Source organism: Coenobita brevimanus, chromosome 64, assembly GCF_032717465.1.
Source record: "Coenobita brevimanus isolate Jiangsu-jjx chromosome 64, ASM3271746v2, whole genome shotgun sequence".
Lineage (NCBI taxonomy): Eukaryota > Metazoa > Arthropoda > Malacostraca > Decapoda > Coenobitidae > Coenobita > Coenobita brevimanus.
In genome coordinates, this window is record NC_137017.1 from 11939145 (window position 1) to 11963813 (window position 24669).

Genomic DNA, 24669 nt, shown 5'->3' on the forward strand with positions numbered 1-24669 from the left:
CTGTAAATGGTTTCCTGGTGTATAGGAAGCCATTTGGCTTGTCACTTAGAGTAGAGTCACCCACAGGCAGAAGGAAGAGGAGAGAGTGAAGGAAAAAAAGACAGAAGACAGAGTGTAAAGTCATCTGCAGGCAGAAAGAGGAGGAAAGAATGAAGGAAAGAAAGAAGAGGAAGGAAGGAAGGGAGGAAGAAATCAGGTGAGTAGATGGTGAGCACCCCCACCTACCACCAACATTAATGATATACAGTACTAAACAGATCCTTGTAGCTACTCTTGTTAGTATAAGGGTTCTAATTTTTATTGATCCTGGGGAAAATGTGGAATATATATAATCTTCTTGACCAAACATATCACTGTCAAGTGCACAGTGCAGCTAAAGGCTCCAATTCAGGAAAACATTACTGTATTGACTGCATGAAAAAATTTCCAAAAAACTGCTTAAGAGCAAACCAGTCAGATCATAATAAAACTTCTTGGGGAGGGTGGGTCTGATGGCGATATCAGTGTACTAGGATGGGTTACTGACAAAGTAGTGTCTAAATGTACGCCTGAGAGTTAAAGGATAGAATTCATAAGTCTTTGGAAGAGAAAGTCTAGAATACTGCATTCATATCTAAGGCAATAAAGGATCTGGGTAGTTACAGTTATGCAAAATTTGTCAATAGGATGATACACATGCCACAGCATAGGAAATAAGGTTATTTGCATTTATGAACAGAACAACAGGAAAGGGGTGTACATAAAACCATCAATCACCAGTCACTCAAGGGCATCAGTAAAGTGCAGTATAATACTGGAATGGGGTTGCTGTCTGTAGCCCGACATTTGAATTTTCAGAGATGAACTGAGCTAAGGAAAGATGGTGCTCAAAGTAGGAATTTAAGTGAAAAGCCAAGTACACTGCTAAAGCCAATAATCAATGAAAGGTGGGCAAACCAGTGGCTCAGGACACTTTGAGGCATCACTGTTGAACACAAGGCAATCAGTGGAGATATTCTGGCCCCTTCCCACAAAAATCCGAGGCACTGTTGACTGACACCATTTTTTAACTCAGATTTTGAATATACCCTTGTAGCTGTTTGTATATATGTGCTGGAGCTAAAGGAAACAGCTTTGGAGCTTATGCTGGACCAGCCTACCTACAGCAAGGATGAGTTACAGGAAGAGATGAGTAGTACATATGTCTTGGGAGTTCTAGTAAACAGAGAAAAGTGGACTCCAGCATTTTCATTCATCAACCTTCTGTTTTCCCTATGAGTACTGCCTTGTCTGACTGGTGAAACAAGAGCTCCAGGACCTCATGACACCTTTCTATCCATTGCCTTCGTAACATTACTTGTACAAATGGTGTCTACAGTCTCCTCTTTGAAATATACATATACAGATGGTTATATAATATATATACATGTTATCTACACAGAGTTCAATACTTCACAAACCCATACCCCTTGAAGCTTAATTTCAACACAAACTATTCAAATTTCATTCAGTAATCCTATCCTAATTTGCCAACTCCACAGAACAACTGAGAACAAGTCTTTTGTACTTTCTAAGCGTTCACCACAACGACAACTTCTGATGCTTCAGCACAAGGAGAGACAACAAGAGCAGAAATAACAAAACAAAAAATCACAACTGTACAGTATATAATTTTCATGTTGAATTCCCACTCCTCACACACTTTTATAGCACTATTCTCAATCCATGATAGCAAAGTTTTCACTACTACGTAAAATTGTAAATTCTGATCATCTTCAACTATTTCATTTCTTTCAGAAACTTAGAAATGTAGTATGTAATGGTATAAAACTGTTTAAGGATTACTAGTTCTGAGTGAAGATACTCATAATCCTGAAGTATCAGTAGCAAGGGTGAAACATGGACTAATTATCGTTGTGATAAAACATGTAGGATATCATCCATTCTGCCACTAAACTCGACATTCTTCACACCATAGATGAGTTGTGGTTGGGTGAGTACACGACCGAATGGGGCTCTTGGCTCCTTGCCAGAAGCTTCTTTGGAGACATGACCACAGGATCATGGAACGAAAGAGTTTCCTGTGACACATTTCCAGACGCATATCCTGAACTCTGTTTAGAGAGAGACAACCCGAGGGGTGCAAATCGACTGAGTCCTCCTCGGTTATGGTGGCTGCTGGTGTCTGTGGTATTGGGTCTAGTTGGCAGATGATGTGCTCTTCCTCGAGAGCCCTCCACTGGAGCAGAGAGAACATCCCTAGTCTCCTCTGGGAGACTACTCTGCAGGACATTATGAGCCCATCGTCCACCAGCTATGTCCCCTCCTGAAACATACTTTCCTTTTTCTAGCTGCTTAGTGGGGGACGAAAGAGCCTCAGCCATTGCACACGTCACATATGGACTCTTGATGGGGGGACTGATCCTGGGAGTTATGAATGCTGATAGATCTGGTGTAACACTGACATAAGCAGGTGGGGGAGAGTTGGCAGAGGGGGGTGTGGCTGGTGAGTCTCGAGCTCCCACCCTACAATAGGCTCCAGTGGGAAGGTCTTCATCTGGGGTGCTGGGAGACTTGTCATCATTTACTGGAACAGACAACAGGGATGACTGGTGTTTCATCCCTGGTATGTCTTCACTCCCAACAGCCACATAACCCTGAGTCTGTGGGGCTTCCCTGGTCATTGCATCAGCCTGAGCCACTGCTACATAACCGGCATTGAGCCAAGGCAACGACTGAGCCTTGATGTACGGTGGATTCAAGCCAAAAACTTTTTTGTAAGGGTAGTTATGACGAGAGTAAGCTGGAAGGTAACCCTGGCAGTGTTCATGGGGTAAAGTCATGTTGCCCAGGTTACTGAGGGGTACTGTAGATTCTTTAGTTTCACTGGTGGGCATGCTGAAATAGCCAGTAGAAGTGCGTCGACCATTCATTCCCATCTCGGTCCCCAGCATTCCCAAGCCTGAGGTAGATGGTGGCAGTGCTGACCCAACACCATCATTTGCCAGGCCCACAGCAAGGTTGGGCACGGACACGTAACTCCGCTGTAAACACAGTAATGAAAATATTAGTGTGATATGCATAAATGTGATATTAGTAGCATAAAATCCTTTCAGCCCCAAAATGTTATTATTATTTTCTTCTTGGCATCTGATTGTTTTATTCAGCACTGGATATTTTGTTAATGATAGGGACTCAATACAGTCTTCATTAACCCCTTTACTAGTAGAGGGCTATTTTAAGTTTGACAGGCTAAAACCATAAGACAAGAAGAAGATTACAACTGTATAATCATAAAATGTCATAAAAATGAATGGATTTTGAAAATTTAAATATCTATGCAGGAACACTGAAATAATAAAGCTTTTTTGTGCTAATGAAGGAATTAATATTTACTCCTTAATATTTTGAGTGCAGTCCCAAAGTGAACCTCAGTATTCTTCCCATGAGAAAATTCAAGCAAACTCTAAGTAACAGTGCACTACCAGTAATGATAACTGAACAAAGCAAATTTCACATTTCAGTACTGTAATCATAAAACATAGCTGGGACTGCTATCAAAACAACCGGTAATAATTTTACTGTGCATGTGTGTTAGGAAGAGCATCACCGACCATCTTTCAATTCCTTCCTTCCTTCACTTTGAAAGCCAAAACACCATTTCGTAATTGCATGGGTCAACATTGTTTATACAATGTCCCAAAATAGTTTCCCCGGGTTGCCATTCTAAGTTCAGGCATTCCCTATCACTGAGTGAAAGCATGACCTATTATCTGGCAGTATTTAGGCAAGCTCAAGGCAATCTGTCTAAAATTAGTACCAACTTGCTGTAAAGTAGATAAAAGAAATTTCATATGTATATGACATGAGAACCTCAGCCTGGATATTGTGTACCAATGACTGGTCAGAGCTCTCTGTCTAAGAGTGATGAATGTGTTAATAACTATGAAGCATGTAGTCAAAAATAATTTTACACTGCTACATTCTTGGATCAGTGGTTTCCAACCACATATGGGGGAGGTGGTGGCTGAGTCGGTAGAGAGGTGGCCTGCAGTCCTAATGAACCGAGGTTTGAATCCTTGCTGAGGCAGGGAACAGTTTAAGGATTTGAATTTCATAAAAGCAGACTTTACTCATCTACCAAAAGATCAGCTGGCATGTCGTAAAAATACCGCCGCTAATAAAAGTACACTACAGTAGTCCGGTATGAGACAGCCCTTGCATGTATTCAATATGGATGGTGGGTGTTAGCACTGAAGCAGTGACATGTGGAGGTGTATGGTGCACAAGAGAACTACTGGGCCTTCGGAGCAGACCGTGAAGTCTATGCCCAGAGTCAGGGGGGAGGAGAGAGAGAGAGAGAGAGAGAGAGCAATTTGCTGTATTCATACCGTTTCAGGGAGTCCCTGGTAGACATAGGGTGGTGCTGATGTAATGGGCCTGAAACGTACTTCACCCGATGATTTCTTGTTCAGGGGGAACCCAGGCTCCTGCACATAAGCATTTCATCAGTATGGTACGAATAAAAAGAATATTATACGTTGTTGCAAAAAAAAATTATATATACATGTATCTATCCATCAACCTATCCATATTTATTAAACTAGCAACCTCCCTACATAAATATAAGGTACATATCTATACAGCAGTCCCTCAATGAGAGCGTTCGCACGACTGGAGAGATGCCAGATATCACCGATATTTTAATTTTTCAGACGGAAAAAAATCACATGTCGGGCAATGACTGAATGGCCTTTTTCATGCATCTTATATATTGTGAAAATATGTAAATATTCTATTTCTTCTCTATAAAACAGTGCTTTGTCAATGCAGCATGAAAAAATATAGTAATATAAAAAATATTTCACAGCGGTTGCAGCCTGGTTTATGCATGCATAGAAATATATACAGGTATGTATATCTTTAACCAACAATAATTGTTAGTTATAATTCATACTAACACATGAAACTCTCCGAGTGTAAGAATAAAACTTAATTAATTTCAAGAAAGCATGTTGATATTTAGTTGCTGCCTCCGGTACAACAAGTTTTCCAAGCAAACCAAAACAGCTGTGTCTTTACTCACACTGTTATCTACTCCATCAGCTGGCTTGCTTCGTATGGCTGGCAGCACTAGGCTTCAATACGCCGTAACATTTTAGAGTCTAATAAATATTGAACTATGGATAGGCCATATTTGCCATTTTTTGTACAAGTCAGATTATACACGGATGTCATTATTCATACACCTTTTTTTGCTTCTTACAGTCCAAAAACAGTCTTATTGGCAGATACTGTCCTAACCTTCTTAGGGAAGAATATATAAATATACTAATTTTTCGGCGATATTTTGGGTGAAATAGCACAAGTAGGAGTAATTTACATTTCTTTAAAGGTATTTGCTTAACCAATATCATAAATATCGATCAGAAAAAGAACACTAAGACCCCCTTAGCCCGTCAAAACGAAAATGAGACACAGTTTCTGGTGGTGTCTGGCAGATTTTCCACTCAGCGCGAACGCTCCCATTATCCAGACGCTCAGTATCCAGATGTGTTCTTATATCCGGACACTGGACCTTGATTCTATTATACCATTATCCGACTTTATTTTATTTTATTTTATTTTTTTTTTATGTGACCAACTCTGGGCATAGGCTTCACAGCCTGCTTTCAAGGCCCAGTAGTCCTCCTACATACCATACACCTCTACATGTCTGGATGTAAAAGTCCCTGAGACCTTTGACCAGCTAGACGACATGTTCAAACATCCTGTATCGTGGCCGCTGGGGTCGAGCCATAAGCGGGAAGTACTCCGTAACCGACAACCAGAGCTAAAATGTCCGTCTGCCCCTGTCCTGAATGGTCAAAGCCGTACACTTGTCCGATCACTCACAATGAACCTCCAGCACCAGAGTACTAAGACTGTAACCTTCAGGCGGTGTCAAAACATTCATACGCATCCCCATCCAATGTTCAATGTCAGGCAGCCACTGGGCTAAGTCTATCCCAACCGCCACCACCATCAAACACAGACCACAAGCCACGAATACATGTTCGGTGACAGCGGCCATCCGCCTCTCTATTGAACACTGAAAGTTCCCCGGTCTCCAATAGTTGTGTTTTTCCACATGGCCACCGCAAGCCACAAGTAAATGTACAGTAAAAATGCCCGTCCTCCTGTTGACAGAAGGGGGAGAATCCTGCCCACAGCCTCGGTTCTCCCCCCCTTCCGTCCCTCCTTCATTCCTTCCCGGCTTCCCCCTCATTCCCAATCCTCCTCCATGGTGATAACACTGACTCATGAGTTTTCAGCGTTTTCAGCTTTTTGCGATTTATTCATCTACTATTGGTCGTATCGAAATTCCAAAGTGACCATGAGAAAGTTCATGATACTCTGCATCTACACATATGCTTAACTCTTGGAAGATGCTGGCAAAATTTTGCACTAGGATGGTGGGAAGTTATATGAAGGTAAGTTTTACTCCTGAAAACTTTATCATCACCACATTTCTGTACTTTTACTTATCAGTTTTATATGTTTTTATTAGCTTATAGTATAAACACCAATGAAGATGATGGTATACAATTTATATCAATACTGTATAACCAATTTCTGGTGGCATATTTGGCCATGGATTTTTGGGGGGCCCCGGGAGCAATCATTCGTCACAGATAAATGATATTCAAACCGTCTTCAGTTTTTTTGTTGATTTTTGTTGGTTATGCATTGTTTTCGTGATGTTTAGCATTAATTTGGATAATTATACTTGTGTTTTGATGTCTCATTATGGCAGAATGACTGAAAACAGTGACAAAATTAGGAGGGGTACTGTACTGTATGAACAGTATAGTACAGATCGGGTGTTTTTTGGTTTTCATTTTTTTTTTTTTTTCATGGTTTTCTTGGTGTTTAGCATTACTCTGTATTTTGATGTCTAAATATGGCAGATTGACCTGAAAACAGAACCAAAGTAGGAAGGGTAATGTACATACAATAGTTTATTGGTAGGGTGTTTTTTGGTTTTCAGTGTCTTTTTGCATGGTTTTCTTGGTGTTGAGAATCATTTTGGATAATCCTGTGTATGTTTTGATGTCAAAATATGGTAGAATGACTGGAAAACACTGCCAAAATAAGGAGGGGTATTGCACGTACAGTAATGTATTGGTAGAATGTTTTTTCAGTGGTTTTAATGCATGGTTTCTTGATGTCTGGCATTACTTTGGATATCCCTTTGTGTGTTTTGATGTCAAAATATGCCTGAATGATGGGAAAACACTGCCAAATTAAGCAAAGGTACTGTACAAATAGGTTAGGGATAGATAGGGTCTGGTTATGGTGGGGGAATAGTGTTCATTATCCAGATGTTGCCACTACTTGGACATGCCTTTGGCTCTATAATGTATGGATGAGGCATTTCTGTACTGTATATACAGTATACATACATATGTGTGTGTGTGTGTGTGTGTGTGTGTGAGAGAGAGACTGAGAGACAGAGAAAGATTTGTGCTACATTTGAGGTGTTCTGTAAAAGAAGGGTCAGCTAACCAAAAATAGCAAAATGGACCCACAGGTTCTAACATGTTCCCCTGGCCTTGATCATGTTTTTGGTCTGAAAGAAATGAATACTGTATTGGCCCTTTTAGCATGGTCAAGTCCAAAGTCATTCTAGACACCCAGTAATCGACCCTGTTGCATTTAGCTGGCCCAACAGAAAGTGCTCCCGTAGGAGAGAAAGAGGGGCCAATGGATGAACGCCTTCTTGGCCTGTGAGTATGAATTCTGATTTCTAATACCTGTCAGTTTCATTCTTTAATTTATAGTTTATTGGCTATAATGATCCCCCCAAAAAAAAGAAATGGCTTTCCCCCTAAAAAAAGAAATGGCTCTCCCCCTCCCAAAAAAAGGAAAAATGGCTCCCCTCCCTTACTTATTGAGATTAGGGACTTTATGGGAGGTACACTACAATGTTATACATCAATAGTTTCGTTACTTCATTACCTTCAAAATGGGATGGACTTTGGCTCAGCAGTGTAAAAAAAAAAAAAAAAAAACAGCCATCACTGCCCACATACAGGTACCCCCCCCATTAATCATGGTTATCATCATGGTTGTAAATACATTTACCAGTTATAATGTGAAAGTCAATTAATTTGCCATTCTTTGGTGGGTTAACAAAGAATATTGGAGCGTAAAAAGATATTGATAAATATCTACAGTCAGGAAAGTATGTGAAGGCTTTCTTGCAGTAAAAAGCCATGCAATACGCGACATCAGTATAGCGTATTTCATTTCATGGGAAAAAAGTACTTTCCACAGTACTGTCCATATTGTGAATGATTCACCATAGGAAGAATTACAAGATTATATCACATTACATTAGTGTCATGTGGAAAGACTGGGTGGGAGAAATAATGCAAATAGCTGTGGCTGATATACAGTATGGTCAATGATTTAAAGCTTAATCAGCATGTGTGACTAGTGGGACAGTCACATAGTGCCTTAACACACCACACAAAAGTAAAACTGGTGCACAAAATTTGTTGTACTGTTAATTACTGGGTACGATGATTATTCAGTGGTATGTGCCATTGTTATAATAAAGCCATATAAATCATTAGATGCTGATGAGAGTTAATATAGCCTAAAAACTATGAAATATGACAGTTATATATTCACTATAAGCTGGACATTTACTGCACTTAAGTGGGCAACATACTGTGTCTAATATAACTTCAACATCTTTACTTCCTTCTGAAATCTATCTATCTATAGCCAAACACCTCAATCCCTTAAAGGGTGGCCACAAATAAATTGCCTCCATGTCACCCTGTCCCTTACCATTTCGCTGCCCTCCCCTTAGCTCTCACCTTCCTCTCTCATATACTGTACCTCTTGACTCCACCCCTCCATCTCATCCTCGGTCTCCCCCTCCCTTTCCCCCCTGTCCACTTCACTCACACACACTCTCCTTATTAGCCTCTCACTCTCCATCCTCTCCACATGGGAAAACCACCTCAATGTATTTCTCCTAGCACTTTCTATCACATCCACATCACAGTGCTCTTTCATTTCCTCATTCGCCAGTTTGGAGTTATATAACTCCACATGCTCCACTCAATGAAATCATTCCCACTGCTCTCACTCTTGACTTGTGTGTCCTTCCAACAAGGTCCAAGTTTCACTTCCACACGTTACAGCAGGTAACACAATACAGGCAAACCCCAATTTACGACAGTCCCTAGATGCGACACCCCGGAATAGTGATGGGGTAGAAATACCACCCTGCCTCGCCTATCGTAGGCCTACTTACAGTTTTCCGATGGGTTTTTATTTATTTATTTTTTTTACCGATTTAGACGATATATTAGTTTTAAATTCTGTTTGTGTTGATTTAAAAATTGTTTTTAGACATTATGTAACGTCTGTGCATGAGGAGGCAGGCATCGTTACACAACGTCCGGTCATTTTCTGCCTTAATTTACTGGTGAAATTGGGCGATATTGCATCCTTGTCACTTACTGTCCTACCCCCTACCCGCTGAAGCCTTAAAATAAGTAAAACTGAATATATGTACAGTGGATTCTTGAATTTCGATGGGCATGGGTACCTAAAAATTGCAGCGAAATTCAAATAATCGAAATTTAAACTGAACATCTCATGGGAAAAATTAGTTTGGGTCCGGGGCCTCCGAACCTAACTACATAAAATCGTGATTTTTTGCCCACATCCCCTGTAAACTTTACGAACTACAACTGTGGTTAAGTAACTGTAGTTCTGCATTGTATTGCCATACTGTAGTGTAGAATACAGATTTCTGCCTTGTCAGCAAGTGTATACTTAGTGTATTTCTGCCCTTTCCTGTATTCTCTTTTCTCATCTGGCTGCGAAGATTTAGAGGTGCCAGGCTGCTCTCATCCAATCCCACTACTACCCGAAGAACCACTCTTACATATCATCTTGAAACAGGTAAGTTGCGATGAAAATACAAAGAAAATACATACAACTAAACTGCAGCGAAATACATGTCCACACATGGAAGGTACAGGCTTAAATTATATATATATATATATATATATATATATATATATATATATATATATATATATATATATATATGTGGAGAGAATGGAGAATGAAAGACTGACTGAGAGGGTGTATGTAGGTGAGGTGGAGGGAGGGAGAGGGAGAGGTAGACCGAGGATGAGGTGGAGGGATGGAGTTGAGAGGTATATGAGGGAGGGGGGGGTGAGTTGAGGGGAGGGTAGTCAAATGGTAGGTGACAGAGCGACTTGGAGGTTTTGTCTGCGGCCACCCTTTGCGGGATTTGGGCATCGGGCTATAGATAGATAGATATTATATATATATATATTATATACATATATTATATAAATATATATTTTATATATATATATACATTGTTACGGAACAGAGAAAGATAATGAACACTTCAAGTGAGAATACTAAAAATCACTACTGTCCCGCAAAGTTCCAGGTTCAAAACAAAAGAGTTAGGTAAAATTACAAGTTAAAGTTTAATGCTCAAACTAACAACTAAACATTCAGGACTCATAAGGATAATGTAATGGCAAAAAAAAAGGTTAAATATATGGTTAACTGCAATAGCCTCTATTAACACGAAATTAGCAAGAGTAAATTTACCTAAGTCAGCCCTGATAAAATGAGAAAACCGGATAATGCTCAGTTAATGCAAGATATATTATTACAGATACAAAATATTATTAATAATGGCTGACACCTAAAACACATGAATCACAAAAACCTCACTAGGCCTACGAATTAACACCTTATGCTATACAGTACAAGAAAAAAATGTAATAACACTTATACTCAAATTACACAGCAGCTAGATGGTTGGAGACTTCCTGAGCACTCAAAAAAATAATAAAAACTGTACAGGGGAGGACAGAGATGTGAACAAAATGAGGAGTAGATCTATGTGGCAATTAATGCAGAGACTGAGCTCATTATATAGGGGCCGGCAGAGCTTGATACAACTTGTAAGAAGGACGCGCAAATAAAGCCATAGGGGACAAAGAGTTGACACTCCTGCTCTGAACAACAGAAAGAACGACTTACTCTACTATAAGGGGGGAGTGAGGTAAAACACGCTAGCCTGGTCACTACGGAAGCCACGAGGCGAATCGTGATCAAACATGCAGCATACTGTACGTTAGAATTATACAAAGGATGATGAAATTATAGGCTATGTAACAACATAAATATATATATATATCTCATCTCATCAGCCGTTTGAGTGTCCACTGTAAGACCGGCCTATTCCCACCGAAGTGGGGACAATACAGCCTATGTATCTCTACCAAGTGGCTTAGGCTGTCTGGTAGATTGTATGTAGGGTGAGAAGTGCTTGTAAGTGTAATTGTAGTGTTGTAGTGGCTTTGGATGTGTGTGTAGTCTGTGAACCAAGTGTAATCAGCCCGCACAAGCCGACTGGGTGCAAACATACTTTATAGCATACGACACTGGTTCAACCACAGCACCCCTGATGTCAGCCAAGCAGTATGTGGCCAGAAGAACGCTCCCAAAGTTTATTACCCTGGCGAGGCGTGAACCCTGGTTCTTCAGTTTACGAAAATGCACGCTTTACCACTGTACCACAGAGACCCCATATCCATCCATCCATCATCCAATCCTACACTGCCCCATGAGGAGTGTAGGAGCCCAGGGCTAGGCAGTTGGTCTTGACATTTAAGATGAGAGTGACCAAACTCACTCATCCCCGAGTGGCATTACGTGAGCAACAAACCCCAACCATCCCTTGGATATAAACCTTCACCGGCTCAATCCGACTGGAGCACAATAATTACCCACTAATTATATATATATATATATATATGTACAGTGGAGCCTCTTTTATCCGAAAGTCATGGGACTTTCAAAGTTTCGTTTAATCAATTTTTTCGGATAAAAGATACTGTAATAATATGTAGGATACAAGGGAACAGTATCGTACTCACCCATCACCCATTTCTGGCGACGTCTAGCCCACCACCAGCACCAGCACCCCAAAAGCCACTCAACCATCACCAAAACACTTAATACACTGTAATAACTACGTAACTGTACTTTTGTAACTGTAATAGAAACTGTCAGTTAAATAAATCTTCACTCAAACATAAATAAACCTTCACCAAAACAATTACATAATTCACTGTAAGCACTTCGAACAAATAAAGTCTTCAACCTAATTGTTTTTTCATATTATCTGTTTCTTTATTCAGTCATTTCCACATCATCCACATCATCTCCTACATCATCCAAATCTTCCGAGGCGGTGGATGCAGGTGAGGGAGTGGGCAACTCATTCTAGTGAATAGCGGAGCAACCGTAAACTAATGCTAGTGGAGCGAAACAAGCCCGCCGTGTTTGAATTTTCGATGATTCAGATTTTTGCGGTTAATCGAAATGAGAACGTTTTAGTAAAACTTATGGTTAATGGCATATTACAGTTAAAAGAATTTCGGATAAAAGAGACTCCACTTATATATATATATACATATCAAGGAATTCGTGGAGAATCTTGAGGAGGCCTTTGTTCAGCAGTGGATTTGTAATGGCTGCTGCTGCTGCTGCTGATGATATAGATATAATAGATAGATAGATATACACACACACACACACTCTCTCTCTCTCTCAGTATATATCGTCGTCATCATCATCATCATCCAACCCTACGTTGCCCCATGAGAAGAGTAGGAGCCCAGGGCTAGGCAAGTTGGTCCTGACATTTAACCCGCCGTGTGCCAGAGCCATTTTAAAACAGTTTGACCTAATACCAAAGCCAATGCCAGTGCCGTTTTAAAACGGCTTAAATTTCAAAAATTCATTGTGACCGCATTTCTCAAGCTACATGTGCAAAAATTGGTGAGCTTGTAGCGCAACTCTTCCTCTATCTGCCCTCAGGCAGTCAGGCCCATACACCAACGCGCTCCCTCCTCACGCTCGCTCAGTCTCATTCTGCTTGTGTCTGTCATACAATGCAGTGATGTCTTGCCACGGTCTCTCAGACGAGGAGGTGCAGGAGCTCCTGAAGGTCCCTTACACTGGAGAAAGTGACGTGGATGACGACGACGTGCAGGATAAAGACTACGTCCAGCCTGAGGAGGAAAATAGTAGTGATGACAAAATTCCCTAACCATGAAAATCAAGGTATGTGGCGTATGCTAGGGCAACACGTGGACGGAGGCCACCTGCACGTCGTCATCTTGCAAGTCATGATGATAAGGAGGAAGGTAGTTCAGCAGTTCAGGGGTGGTTGGGGAAGCCTAGGATTTCTCTATGTGGGGAGGAAAGTGTGAGGAGGAAGAGGGGCCGATTTGGGAAAGTTCCATTGTTGGGGGGAGAGTGAGTCATCTCACCCATGTTCTCTCTCACCCCCAAGTGACCCAGCTCAGCCTAGCACCTCATGACAAAGTCTTCCCGCCCTCCCCACACCCAGAGCCTCACATGAAACTCTTCCCCCTTTCCCCACACTTTCTCACGTTTCCCCATGGCCTGAGGACGACGGAGGCGATGATGATGATGATGAGGAAACGACGTGGGAGTGGGAGGACGGCAGCAACTTTGTCCCCCACATTCACCTGTTCACCCACGAGAATAAGGCCGGGTGTACTGTTCCTGAGCTAAAGCATACTGCAAGTAGGCTGGCCTTTTTTCTTTGTATTGAAAACTGTTGCCCTAACAAACGCCTTTGCAGCATCTGAGCATGGGGGAATGACACAGACACGACACAGCCGATTGTTTGAACCTGACATGACACTGAGTCAGATGTACGTGTTCCTAGCACTTGTGCTTTTGATGGGGATATTGAAAAAAAAATCAGCTTCCTTCTTACTGGACCATGGATCCAGTAATAGCAACACCATTTTTTGGCAGGGTGATGGGGAGGAATAGATTTCAGTACATCCTGAGCTGCCTACATTTTTTTCTGACACCCTTGACACAGCTAATGCTAACAACATGGACAGGATGAGGAGGTTATGTCTAGTTTTTGATCACCTTGGAGAGAAATTCCGTACCTCCTCTCTCCATACTGAGACCTCGTCATAGACAAGAGTCTCGTGCTATGGAGAGGTAATATTGCTGTCTGTCAGTATATCCCCAGCAAAAGACACAAGTTTGGCTTCAAAACCTTTGTGATGTGTGACTGTTAAGACTGGGTATGTGCAGGACATAGTCCTGTACACAGATGTTCAGACGGACATCACAGAAGATAGACGCTTGTGACTCTCAAGGACTGGTAAACACAATGATCGAGGAATACCTTCATCGTGGGCACATCCTCTACCTGGATAATTGGTACACAAGCCCCCTTCTTGCCAGGTACCTTCATCTGCAGGAAACTGGTCCGTGCAGCATCGTAAAGAAGAACCGTCAGCGCATGGTGAAGGTGGGGAGGAAGCGTCGGAAAAACGAGGTTGTATTTAAGTTGAATAACTCCTCGCAACAGCATGGCACCACAAACGCGAAGTCTTCCTCCTCTTGTCTGTTCATCGGCCCCTTGTACACCATACAGACAGTACAGATTACAGGGCAGAAGGGCGGCGCCATGTCTGGAGACCAGAACCTGTTTTAGCCTATAGTGTGAACATGCGACACGTGGATCAATCAGACGCCATGATTTCCAGCGTGGACTGTGCCAGGCCCACGATGAAGTGGTATAAGAAATTATTCTTCCACCTCCTTGACATGACTGTCCTCAATGCTCAGTATCTCCACGCACATACCACTGGCATCCAGGAGACCTTCGAGGGATATATTCGTGAGTTGGTGCGGGAGATAGTGGGGGAATATGGGGAAGATAGGAGTGCTGTTCGCCACTGCCACACCTATCTGCCTCACTTGGATCGTCCCTCCAAGTGCAACGCATCAAAATCCCCAGCAGAGGTGTCATGTTTGTGCAGACAGCACTGTATGGCTATGTACTCAGCGGAAGGACACAAGGTATATATATGTGTGAAGAGTGTGATGTAGAACTGTGTATATTCCCATGCTTTGAGGAGTACCACACTCTTGCTAGCAACTGGGTAACAATAGTGTGGTAATCACGAATGACAAAAAGACGCTCAAAAAGTGTTGTAAGTATGGAAAAAGACGCTCAGACAGTGTTATAAGTACTGCATACAGTGAAGGCATGTTGTAAATATTTTCTCATAAGTGTAAGGACTGAACGTAGTGGAGCAAAGTTTTACATATGTTCTCATAAATGTAAGATGATGTATTCACAGTGAGATGCTCAATAATACTCTTATGATGTCTGTGTATACTGAAGGCATGTTGTAAATAATTTATCATAAGTGAAAGGGCTGTACATTGTGAAGTCAAGTTGTGCATATTTTCTCGTACCTGTACGACAATGCATTCACAGTGATACGTATAGTGTTGCAGCAGTAAGTGATTTACTTGCGAAGAAAAGATGCTTTCTTTATGAAATACTAAGAAAAAAAAATTTTGTGAGTGTGAAGTGGACAGAAAAGTGTAAAGAACATTCCTATACCTTCCCTGAGTGACGTTGGCTAGAATACCTGAGTTTACCTTGCACAGAAAACGGAATTTCTCTCACCTCTGCTGTGGATTCCCCACGCTCACACGCCTGCGGGCAGGTGGTGGGACTACAGAAAACGCACTTCTGACCTCCAGTGAGTTTTTTATGGTCATATTCATTTTTTTCACATCAAAATCTATCATTTCAGCCCCCTCCCCCCATAAAAAAAATGGCCGACACAGGGGTGACACGTGGGGCTAAAAGTGTCCGGCATGCAGCGGATTAAGATGAGAGTGACCAGCCTCACTCATCCCTGAGTGGCATTACGTGAGCAATAAACCCCAACCACCTTTTGGATAAACACCTTTACCGGCTCAATCTGATTGGAGCGCCATAATTACCCACTAAACCACCAGGCACCAAATTTTTTTTACATGGTTACCACCCAGCATAGTAAACAGTATCCGGGTGTACAGGAAACCATTTGGCTTATCACTCATTGGAGAGTCACCCACAGGCAGAAGAGGAAAGAATGAAGGAAAGAAAGACAGAAGAGGGAGTGTAAAGTCACCCATAGGCAGAAGGACAAGGAAAGAATGAAAGAAAGAAAGACAGAAGAGGATGGAAGGAAAGAAGGATGACGGAGAGGAAAGGGCAGACACCCGAGGGCAGCTACATCGAGTGAGTGGATGGTGAGCGCCCCCACCTACCACAACATATGCCGGTATATATACATACATATATACATATATATATATATATATATATATATATATATATATATATATATATATTGTGGTAGGTGGGGGCGCTCACCATCCACTCACTCAATGTAGTGCAACCCTCGGGTGTCTGCCTTTTCCTCTCCTCCATCCTTCTTTCTTTCCAGCTCTTCTGTCTTTCCTTCATTCTTTCCTTGTCCTTCTGCCTATGGGTGACTTTACACTCCCTCTTCTGTCTTTCCTTCATTCTTTCCTCTTCCTTCTGCCTGTGGGTGACTCTACACTGAGTGACTAGCCAAATAGTGTCCTGTACACCAGGAAACCATTTACTATGCTGGGTGGGAACCATATAACCAAATTTTGGTGCCTTGTGGTTTAGTGGGTAATTATTGTGCTCCAATCGGATTGAGCCAGTGAAGGTTTACATCCAAGGGGTTGTAGGGGTTGATAGCTCATGTAATGCCACTCAGGGATGAGTGAGGCTGGTCACTCTCATCTTGAATGTTGGGACCAACTGCTTAGCTCCAGGCTCCTAAGCTCCTCATGGGGCAATGTAGGATTGGATGATGGATGGGTGGATGGATATATTTACATACAGTATACATATACTATCTCTCTATCTATTGCCAGATACCATAATCCCACAAGGGGTGACCATTTGACTGAGTTATTTCTTTTACTGGGAGGGGCACTAACCCTCCACCAACCCACTTGCTGACAAGTAGGGAGCACGTATGGTTTGATTATATGGTTAACACCCAATGTTGTAAATGGTTTCTTGGCTTACAGGAAACCACTTGGCTTGTCACTTAATGTAAAGCCACCTGTAAAGGAAAGAAAAGCAATAATAAGTGACAGGAAAGATGGGAGAAATAGGAAGAGAGGAGCACCGGCACAGAAGATGAATGAAGAAGTAGGCAGCACTACATCAAGTGAGTGGATGATGGTCACCACCACCTACCACTACATATATACTCGTACATGTACAGTATATGTATATCAATATGGCCTTTTAAATTTAAATACCCTTTTCTCCAAAACTGTTGCAAATCAGATATACAGGGCCTGTCTCAAAAGAAAATGGGGGGGGGGGGGTCTGCAAGGGCCAGATCTGGAGTGTAGGGTGGATGCAGAATATAAGTTGTCACATGCTTTGCCAAAAAGTCACGGATAAGGAACAACAAGTCAGCAGGTGCACTGTCATGGTGTAGCATCCAAGTTTTGTTCGTCCGCGCCTCAGGCCTCTTCCTTCACATTGCCTCCCTCAAATGCATGCATGTCAGTGTGTATAAGTCACTGGTACTGCATAAAATGACAAATACGAACGTATGTTATCTTTAAAAATGAGAGGTGTAATATGGCATCTGCCTAACTGTCTTACAAGACATAAAGTTTCAAGCTTGATTCAGGGCAAAAACACATAAAGAGGTACATGTGGGTACCACCGAGTCTCTGTAGGTCTGATGATGATCATAATGTCTACACCTGTGTGCACATAGTATGGTGGGTGTAATGTTTTGCTTTTTGTAAGTGTGTACCTTGCCATCTGTGTGAACAAAAGAACTCAAGGTTTGACCCAGTTTCAAGAAAATTTGGTGGAAGGGGTTGAGGGTCAGCCAAGAGGCTGACCAACTACTTTTTAAGGACAGGTCAAAGACCAAAGTCACATGGCATGGTCAACAAATAGTGCTCATTTACTTACACCATGCTTGGCAGAAATACTGAGAGTAAAGCAAGAACAAAGGAATTCTATTTTAAGAAGTCAAATGTCAAGGTCACACAGTAAGGTAAAAGTTTGACCTGTGTATGTCAATTAAAATACAGTAACACATACTTCTGATCTGGACCAAAATTGGTGGAAGAGTTGAGGGTCAGTCAAAGAGCTGGTCAATTGTTTTTGAGAACAATAGGTCAAAGGTCAAACTTTCTGGAATGGTTCATGATAAAGCAAGAATGGATTCATTTTGAAAACAATCCTTAAAAAGTCAAGGTCACAAAGGAAGGTCATATGCTCAACCCTATACCCTAGCTTTCATGCAATTTGGACCAACCTCAGTGGAAGGGCTGAGGGCCAGCCAAGGATGAAGAAATGAGAACAACAGCTTAAAGGTTTTGGTCAACTCAAACAGCTTGACTTTGAGGGACAGGCTGAGGGTCAGACAAGGACAAAGTACCAATACAGTAATTCAGTTTTAAAAACAAACATCAGGGTCACAGGGGAAAATGAAATGTGTGGCCCACAGACCACTTCTAGGGCAGAGCTGCTACAGTCTCCACATGTTCCTGCTTGTTTTATAAGCAATTAATTCTTTTATTCTTTACTTCTCTTACATATTTTCTATTTACCCCTCTTGCATTAATTTCTGACACAATTCAATTCCTATCCTCACCTCCTGGACAGTGCCAGAATCTGATGAAGGGTGGAGTCCATCAGTCCCCGAGGAACAGTCAGAATCTCCACCAGTTGAGCATCCTGAAGAGTCATTGTTGTCACCTACAGATGTCCCCGAGTCACCTGACAAATTGCGGCCACCCTGACGCTCACTGCCTGACTTGATGAGCTGCCCAGGGGTAGGATCACAAATTAAATATATGTTACTACAGTTAATACTTTGAAAACCCAAACTGGGGAACTATTTTCTTATCCACTGGCATGATGCTGGTCTCATTATGTCTGGGGAGTAATGTAATACAAATAATGTTTTTATTCCTAACACTTTAATACAATAACTTTATATGAAAACTTTACTTTGGACATGTCCTTTGATGTGAAGAGGTAAAAAGCTTTCAGTATTTTATTTTTCTTATGCTGGAGAATTTTATTAACCAAGAAGACTCCATAATGAAGGAGTTAGGGCTAATGTTATTGTAGGGACTGGTAACCCCCTCATTTCTACTGATAAAGGATTATGTTGACCCTCCTGCTCAGCAATGGTGTTCAACTAGCCTTGTACTTACTATGCCACTACTAGCCTTGTACTTGCAATGCCAGGAGATGAAGAGAAAGAAACAATAATAATAATAAGAATACTGATGACAGAAACTCAGGATTATGATGAGTCACTGTCCAGTTCCAGTTACACATATTTTTCAAAAGTGTGCTTGTGGACCTAGATTACTGTGTTCCACACAGACAAGATAATACATTGAGGAACATCACTTTCACAGCAGCACGAATTTCCCACTTCTTGTTAATGTAGGGAGGCCAAATTTACACACAGTAACTTTAGAAATATCCCTACATACTAGGCCAAAACTGAGGCATCAAAAATATAATCTCTCCTTTAATATACTGTTCAGCTCTTGCCAACTGTCTCCTACACCAATCATAAAGTATATACCAGTAGGTATATACTTTATGATTATATACGGTACACAGTATATACAGTTAAGTAGCCTATAGCCGGGACTTCTATGGGACGGTTTTCTATGACACGGCAAAGTGCCAGACCCCCCAAAAACGAACCACGTGCATAAACTACCTATGGCGTGGGCGCAGCAAGGTTTGAAACACGTGGGCAAATTCCCCTGGCGGCGCTCTCCCCTATTTGTAAACAAAGAAGATGGCAACCACTTCAGCTCCATATTACAAGTGCTTCAACTGTGGACTTTTTTCTCTCTTATGAGGAGGTTAAACTTCACCAAAGCCACTGTGTTAAGTAATGAAACATTAAAGATTCTTTGGGTATTGTGACTAATTTATAGGTTTGTTCGTAAAACCGCTATGAACAGGTTAGTGACGAAGTACTGTACCTGCCTCTGAGCTAAGACGAAGTATAATGCCTCCCATCATCATCGTCATCACACATAGAAGAATGATTATTAATGTGTTCAATGTGAGTTTTGTTGACACTTGTGCATACAAACTTTATCAAATAAACTTCTTCAATCAGTGCTTGACCAGGCAGCCTCTGCCATCTTTAATGTTTTGGCTGAGGTTTTTTTCACTCGATCTGCAGCGCATGGTACTGCCCAAGTAGATACAAGGCTGATCACCCTCCCATTTTTTGTGCCTGTTGTTACGTGTCATACATGTATTGACTGACTGTTTGATGTGTGCATGTGTAAAGTGAGGAAAAATGGGGAAAAGTGGGGTGAAAAGGGGAACTTGGAGCAAACGTTCAGAACCAAATTCCATTTTTCCCATAGGTTTAGTTATTTGTATGGCACAGTTTTCTATGGCATGGGCATGGCCCAGAACCAATTAGCCATGCCACAGGCAACTTGACTGTATATATATATATATATATATATATATATATATATATACATAATCTATCTATCTCTCTATTGCCAGACGCCTCAATCCCGTTTGGGGTAGCCACAAACAAATCGCCTCCACGTCGCCCCGTCCCCCGCCATTTCACTGCCCTGCTCCCAACTCACACCCCTCTCTCTCATATACCTCTCCACCCCATCCCTCCATCTCATCCTTGGCCTCCCCCTCCCTCTTCCCCCCTCCACCTCACTCACATACACTCTCTTCATCAGCCTCTCACCCTCCATCCTCTCCACATGGCCAATCCACCTCAGTGTGTTCCTCATAACGCTTCCTATCACATCCACATCCACACCACAATGCTCCTTTATATCCTCATTCATCAGCCTGTCTCTCCATGTGACTCCACAGACTCCTCTTAAATAACTAATTTCCACTGCTCTCACTCATGACTTGTGTCTTTCCAACAACGTCCAAGCTTCACTTCCATACGTTAGAGTTGGTATCACAATTCTGTCATGTAGTAACTTTTTCACTTCCATGCTCACTTCCCTGTTTCTTATCACTGCTTTCAAAGAACCAGCAACCTTTCTTCCCTGCTGTACCCTTTCAAGCACTTTCACCCTCCAAACTTCCATCCTTACTCACACAATACCCAAGTACTTAAACGTACTCACATTTTCCAATTCCTCACCATCCAACTTTGCTGTACATTCACTGACTTCACCTCTCTCAAAGACCATCACTTTACTCTTCCCTACATTCACCTTTAGATTCCGTTTCTTACACACTGTCCCAAACTTATCCACCAAGCCTTGCAGCTCCCCTTCGTTTTCACTCAACAACACAGTATCATCTGCAAACAACAGTAAAGGGAGTTTCCAAACACTATCCTCTCTCACCAGGGCCACTCCAACATCCACTACCCTACCTTGTACCTCTATTATTACCCCATCCATGTACAGATTGAACAACCATGGAGACATGACACATCCCTGTTTCAACCCAACCTTCAAAGAGAAAAATTCACTTAGTTTACCATCCACATGCACTGCAGCCTTAGCACCATCATACATACTCTTCACAGCATTCAACAGCTTCCCATCTACTCCATATATTCTTAATACTTTCCACAATCCTTGTCTATCCACCCTGTCATACGCTTTCTCCAAATCCATGAAAGAAGCATACAACTTCTTTCCCTTCTCTAGAAACTTTTCCACTAAAGATCCAAGAATGAATATCTGATCTACACAACCTCTTCCCTTCCTAAAGCCTCCCTGTTCTTCTCCAACTAATTCCTCTGTTCTTCCTCTAACTCTGTCAGTAAGTATCCTACCATACACTTTTCCTATTATACTAAGGAGACAAATGACCCTATGATTACCACACACTTGTTTTTCCCCTTTTCCTTTGTACAAGGGAATAATTATACCTGACTTCCAATCCTCCGGGACTCTACCTTCCTCCCAGGCCAATCTGCACATCTTCCACATCCATTCTACTACTATCTCTCCCCCATGATTCAGCATTTCACCATACACTCCATCAATTCCTGGGGCTTTCCCCAATTTAACTTTCTTCATTGTTTCCACAACTTCTATCCTACTGATTTCTTCCTGTCTTCTCACCTCCCTCCTTCTCCCAGCCATTCCCCAGCCACTTATACTTGCATTACTTCCATCCTGTATGTTCAGCAATTCCTTAAAGTCTTCTCTCCATCTGCTCACTTTTTCTCCCTTCTCCACTAGTAATCTACCATTTTTATCTTTCAATCTCCTGCTAACCTCACTTCCACCCTGTCTTTCTTCACCTCTTTCCAGAACATTTTCTTACAGTCCCTCCACTTTACACTCAAATTCCTTCCAAATTCCTCATCCACTCTCTTCTTACTCTCTCACTAGTCTTTTCATCTCTCTCTTTCTTTCCGCCTCTCAACCTCTGCCACGCCCCTATTTCTCATCCATTCATTGTATGCTTTCTTCTTTTGTGCCACAGCCTGTCTCACCTCTTCAGACCACCACACTGTTCCTTGCACCCCCTTCCGTCTTCTCTTCCTCCCACACACCACATCACATGCTGCACATATTTCTTCTGTAAATATCCTGCACACACCTTCCACGTCCCCCATCTGCTCCAATTCATATTTGCCCAATTGTTATATATATATACATATATATTGTATATATATATATATATATATATATATATATATATATATATATATATATACTGTATATATACAGTACTCTCGTGTCCAAGACAGGTTTGTCCAAGATGTTTCATGCCCAAGACGGAGACCATAAATAATAATCTAAAATATTGCTATAATACAGTTGCATGTGTCAAAAATGGAACCAGCTTTTTATAACAGCCCAAATCCGAGGAGAATAAAGCTATGACACTCTCACCAGGTCCAAGAAGATTCCCGTGCCCAGGAGAGTGACATGGTTGAAATGTTGTCCAATAAAATACAGTATTGGTATCTGGTCATGTGATGAGCAAGTGGGGCTTGTCTTTGTTTCATCAGAGCATCGTGGACACACTTACCACGTGTTGCACTCAGTGTTTACTCATATGTTACTGTCTCTCCATGCCTAGGAAACCGTCTGCTAACCCCTTGAAGCATCACCATCTACCTTAGGATACTAAGCTGGCGATAACTGAGCTACTAAGCTGGAGATAAGCTCAGAAACACACACTTTCAAGGTGAGGAAATTTGTTTTGATGCCAAAATAAGTCTAGATTGATGTTTTTAGGGACACTTTTCAAAGAGCTTATGACAATATTAACTTTTTCCATAATGTGTTGGTCCAAGATGTTTTTCGTCCTAGACAGGACCCTCAGGTGACAATATTACCGTCTTGAATGCGAAGGTACTGTGTATATATAATATATATATATATATATATATATATATATATATATATATATATATATATATATACAGTAGAACTTCGGTCCTCGAACACAATCCTTTCTGGAAGGCTGTTCCAGGACCGAATTGGTTGAGGACCGAACTAATTTTTCCCATAAGAAATAATGTAAATCATTTTAATCCATTCCAAGACCCCAGATACTTACCTATTTAAGCTTCAGCACTGGTACCAGTGCTTTCCTTTACGAGGTGACTGTATATTTCTCTTGCCTTTTCACAAATTATATACTCACTAACACTGTCTCCTGCTAACTGTTTCTCATTGATGAAGATAAGCAATAATTTTTCCACTTCTTCAATTATTTTCCACACTACTTTCCTCTTTTCACTGCCAGTAGCCGTACTGGATGAACTTGCTTTCTTTGGAGCCATTATTAGGGGCTAATACTGCACTGAATCAAGAAAAATGTGAAGCACAGCAGGACGACCACGTTGACAAACAACAAAGGTGGACGCGTTACTGTCGGTCGGCCAGCTTCCCTTCGTTTGGCTACGTTCAGGTTGGTCGAGGTCCGATATTTTGGTCGACCTCTGGAGCAAAAATTTCTTGAATTTTTTGGTCAAGGTCCGATTTGTTCGACATGTGAGACGTTCGAGGACCGAGGTTCCACTGTATATATAGATATAGATATATATATATATATATATATATATACCATCCATCAGTCATCCAATCTTATGCCACCCCATGAGGAGTGTAGGAGCCCAGGGCTGGGCTAGTTGGTCCTGACATTTAAGATGAGAGTGAACAGTGTCGCTCATCCCTGAGTGGCATTACATGAGAAATAAATGCCAAACACCCCTTGGATATAAACCTACACAGGCCCAGTCCAGTTGGAGTGCCTTAACTACCCACTGAACTGCCAGGCACCATAATTTGGTTATATGGTTACCACCCAGCACAGAAAATGGTTTCCTGGTGAACAGGAAACCATTTGGCTTGTCACTCAGTGTAGAGTTACCCATAGGCAGAAGGAAGAGGAAATAGTGATATATATCTACCTACTGATTTATTATGTGTGTGTGGATGAAAGGATGTGAAAATGTGTAATGTGCAAGAGCTTATAGAGGTTGGGGGAGTGGACTTTCTGACCACTACTTGGTGGTGGCCAGAATCAAGGTCCATTTAGGATGGAGAAATAGAAGAAGGGAAGGACGGGAAGAAGGAGTATTTGTAAGGAGAGTGGAAAGGTTACAAGAGGATGAGAAAAAGGCAGAGTATAAGAGAGAAGTGGAGGAACGATTGGGCAAATACGAATTGGAGCAGATGGGGGAAGTGGAAGGT

At 41.6% G+C, this 24669-nt stretch overlaps 1 protein-coding gene across 3 annotated transcripts in view; it reads right to left on the minus strand.

Annotated features, from left to right (window-relative positions):
- Positions 1 to 1720: 1720 nt before the first annotated feature.
- dome (cytokine receptor domeless) overlaps positions 1721 to 24669 on the minus strand; it is a 351827-nt gene continuing 328878 nt past the window's right edge. For all 3 annotated transcript variants that reach the window (XM_080276205.1, XM_080276204.1, XM_080276203.1), the window contains 3 exons: positions 18618 to 18788; positions 4371 to 4469; positions 1721 to 3023 (listed from right to left, as the gene is read on the minus strand). In XM_080276205.1, coding sequence (XP_080132331.1) covers positions 1947 to 3023; positions 4371 to 4469; positions 18618 to 18788 — 1347 coding nt within the window. In that variant the 3' untranslated portion in view covers positions 1721 to 1946. The remainder of the gene's footprint in view (positions 3024 to 4370; positions 4470 to 18617; positions 18789 to 24669) is intronic.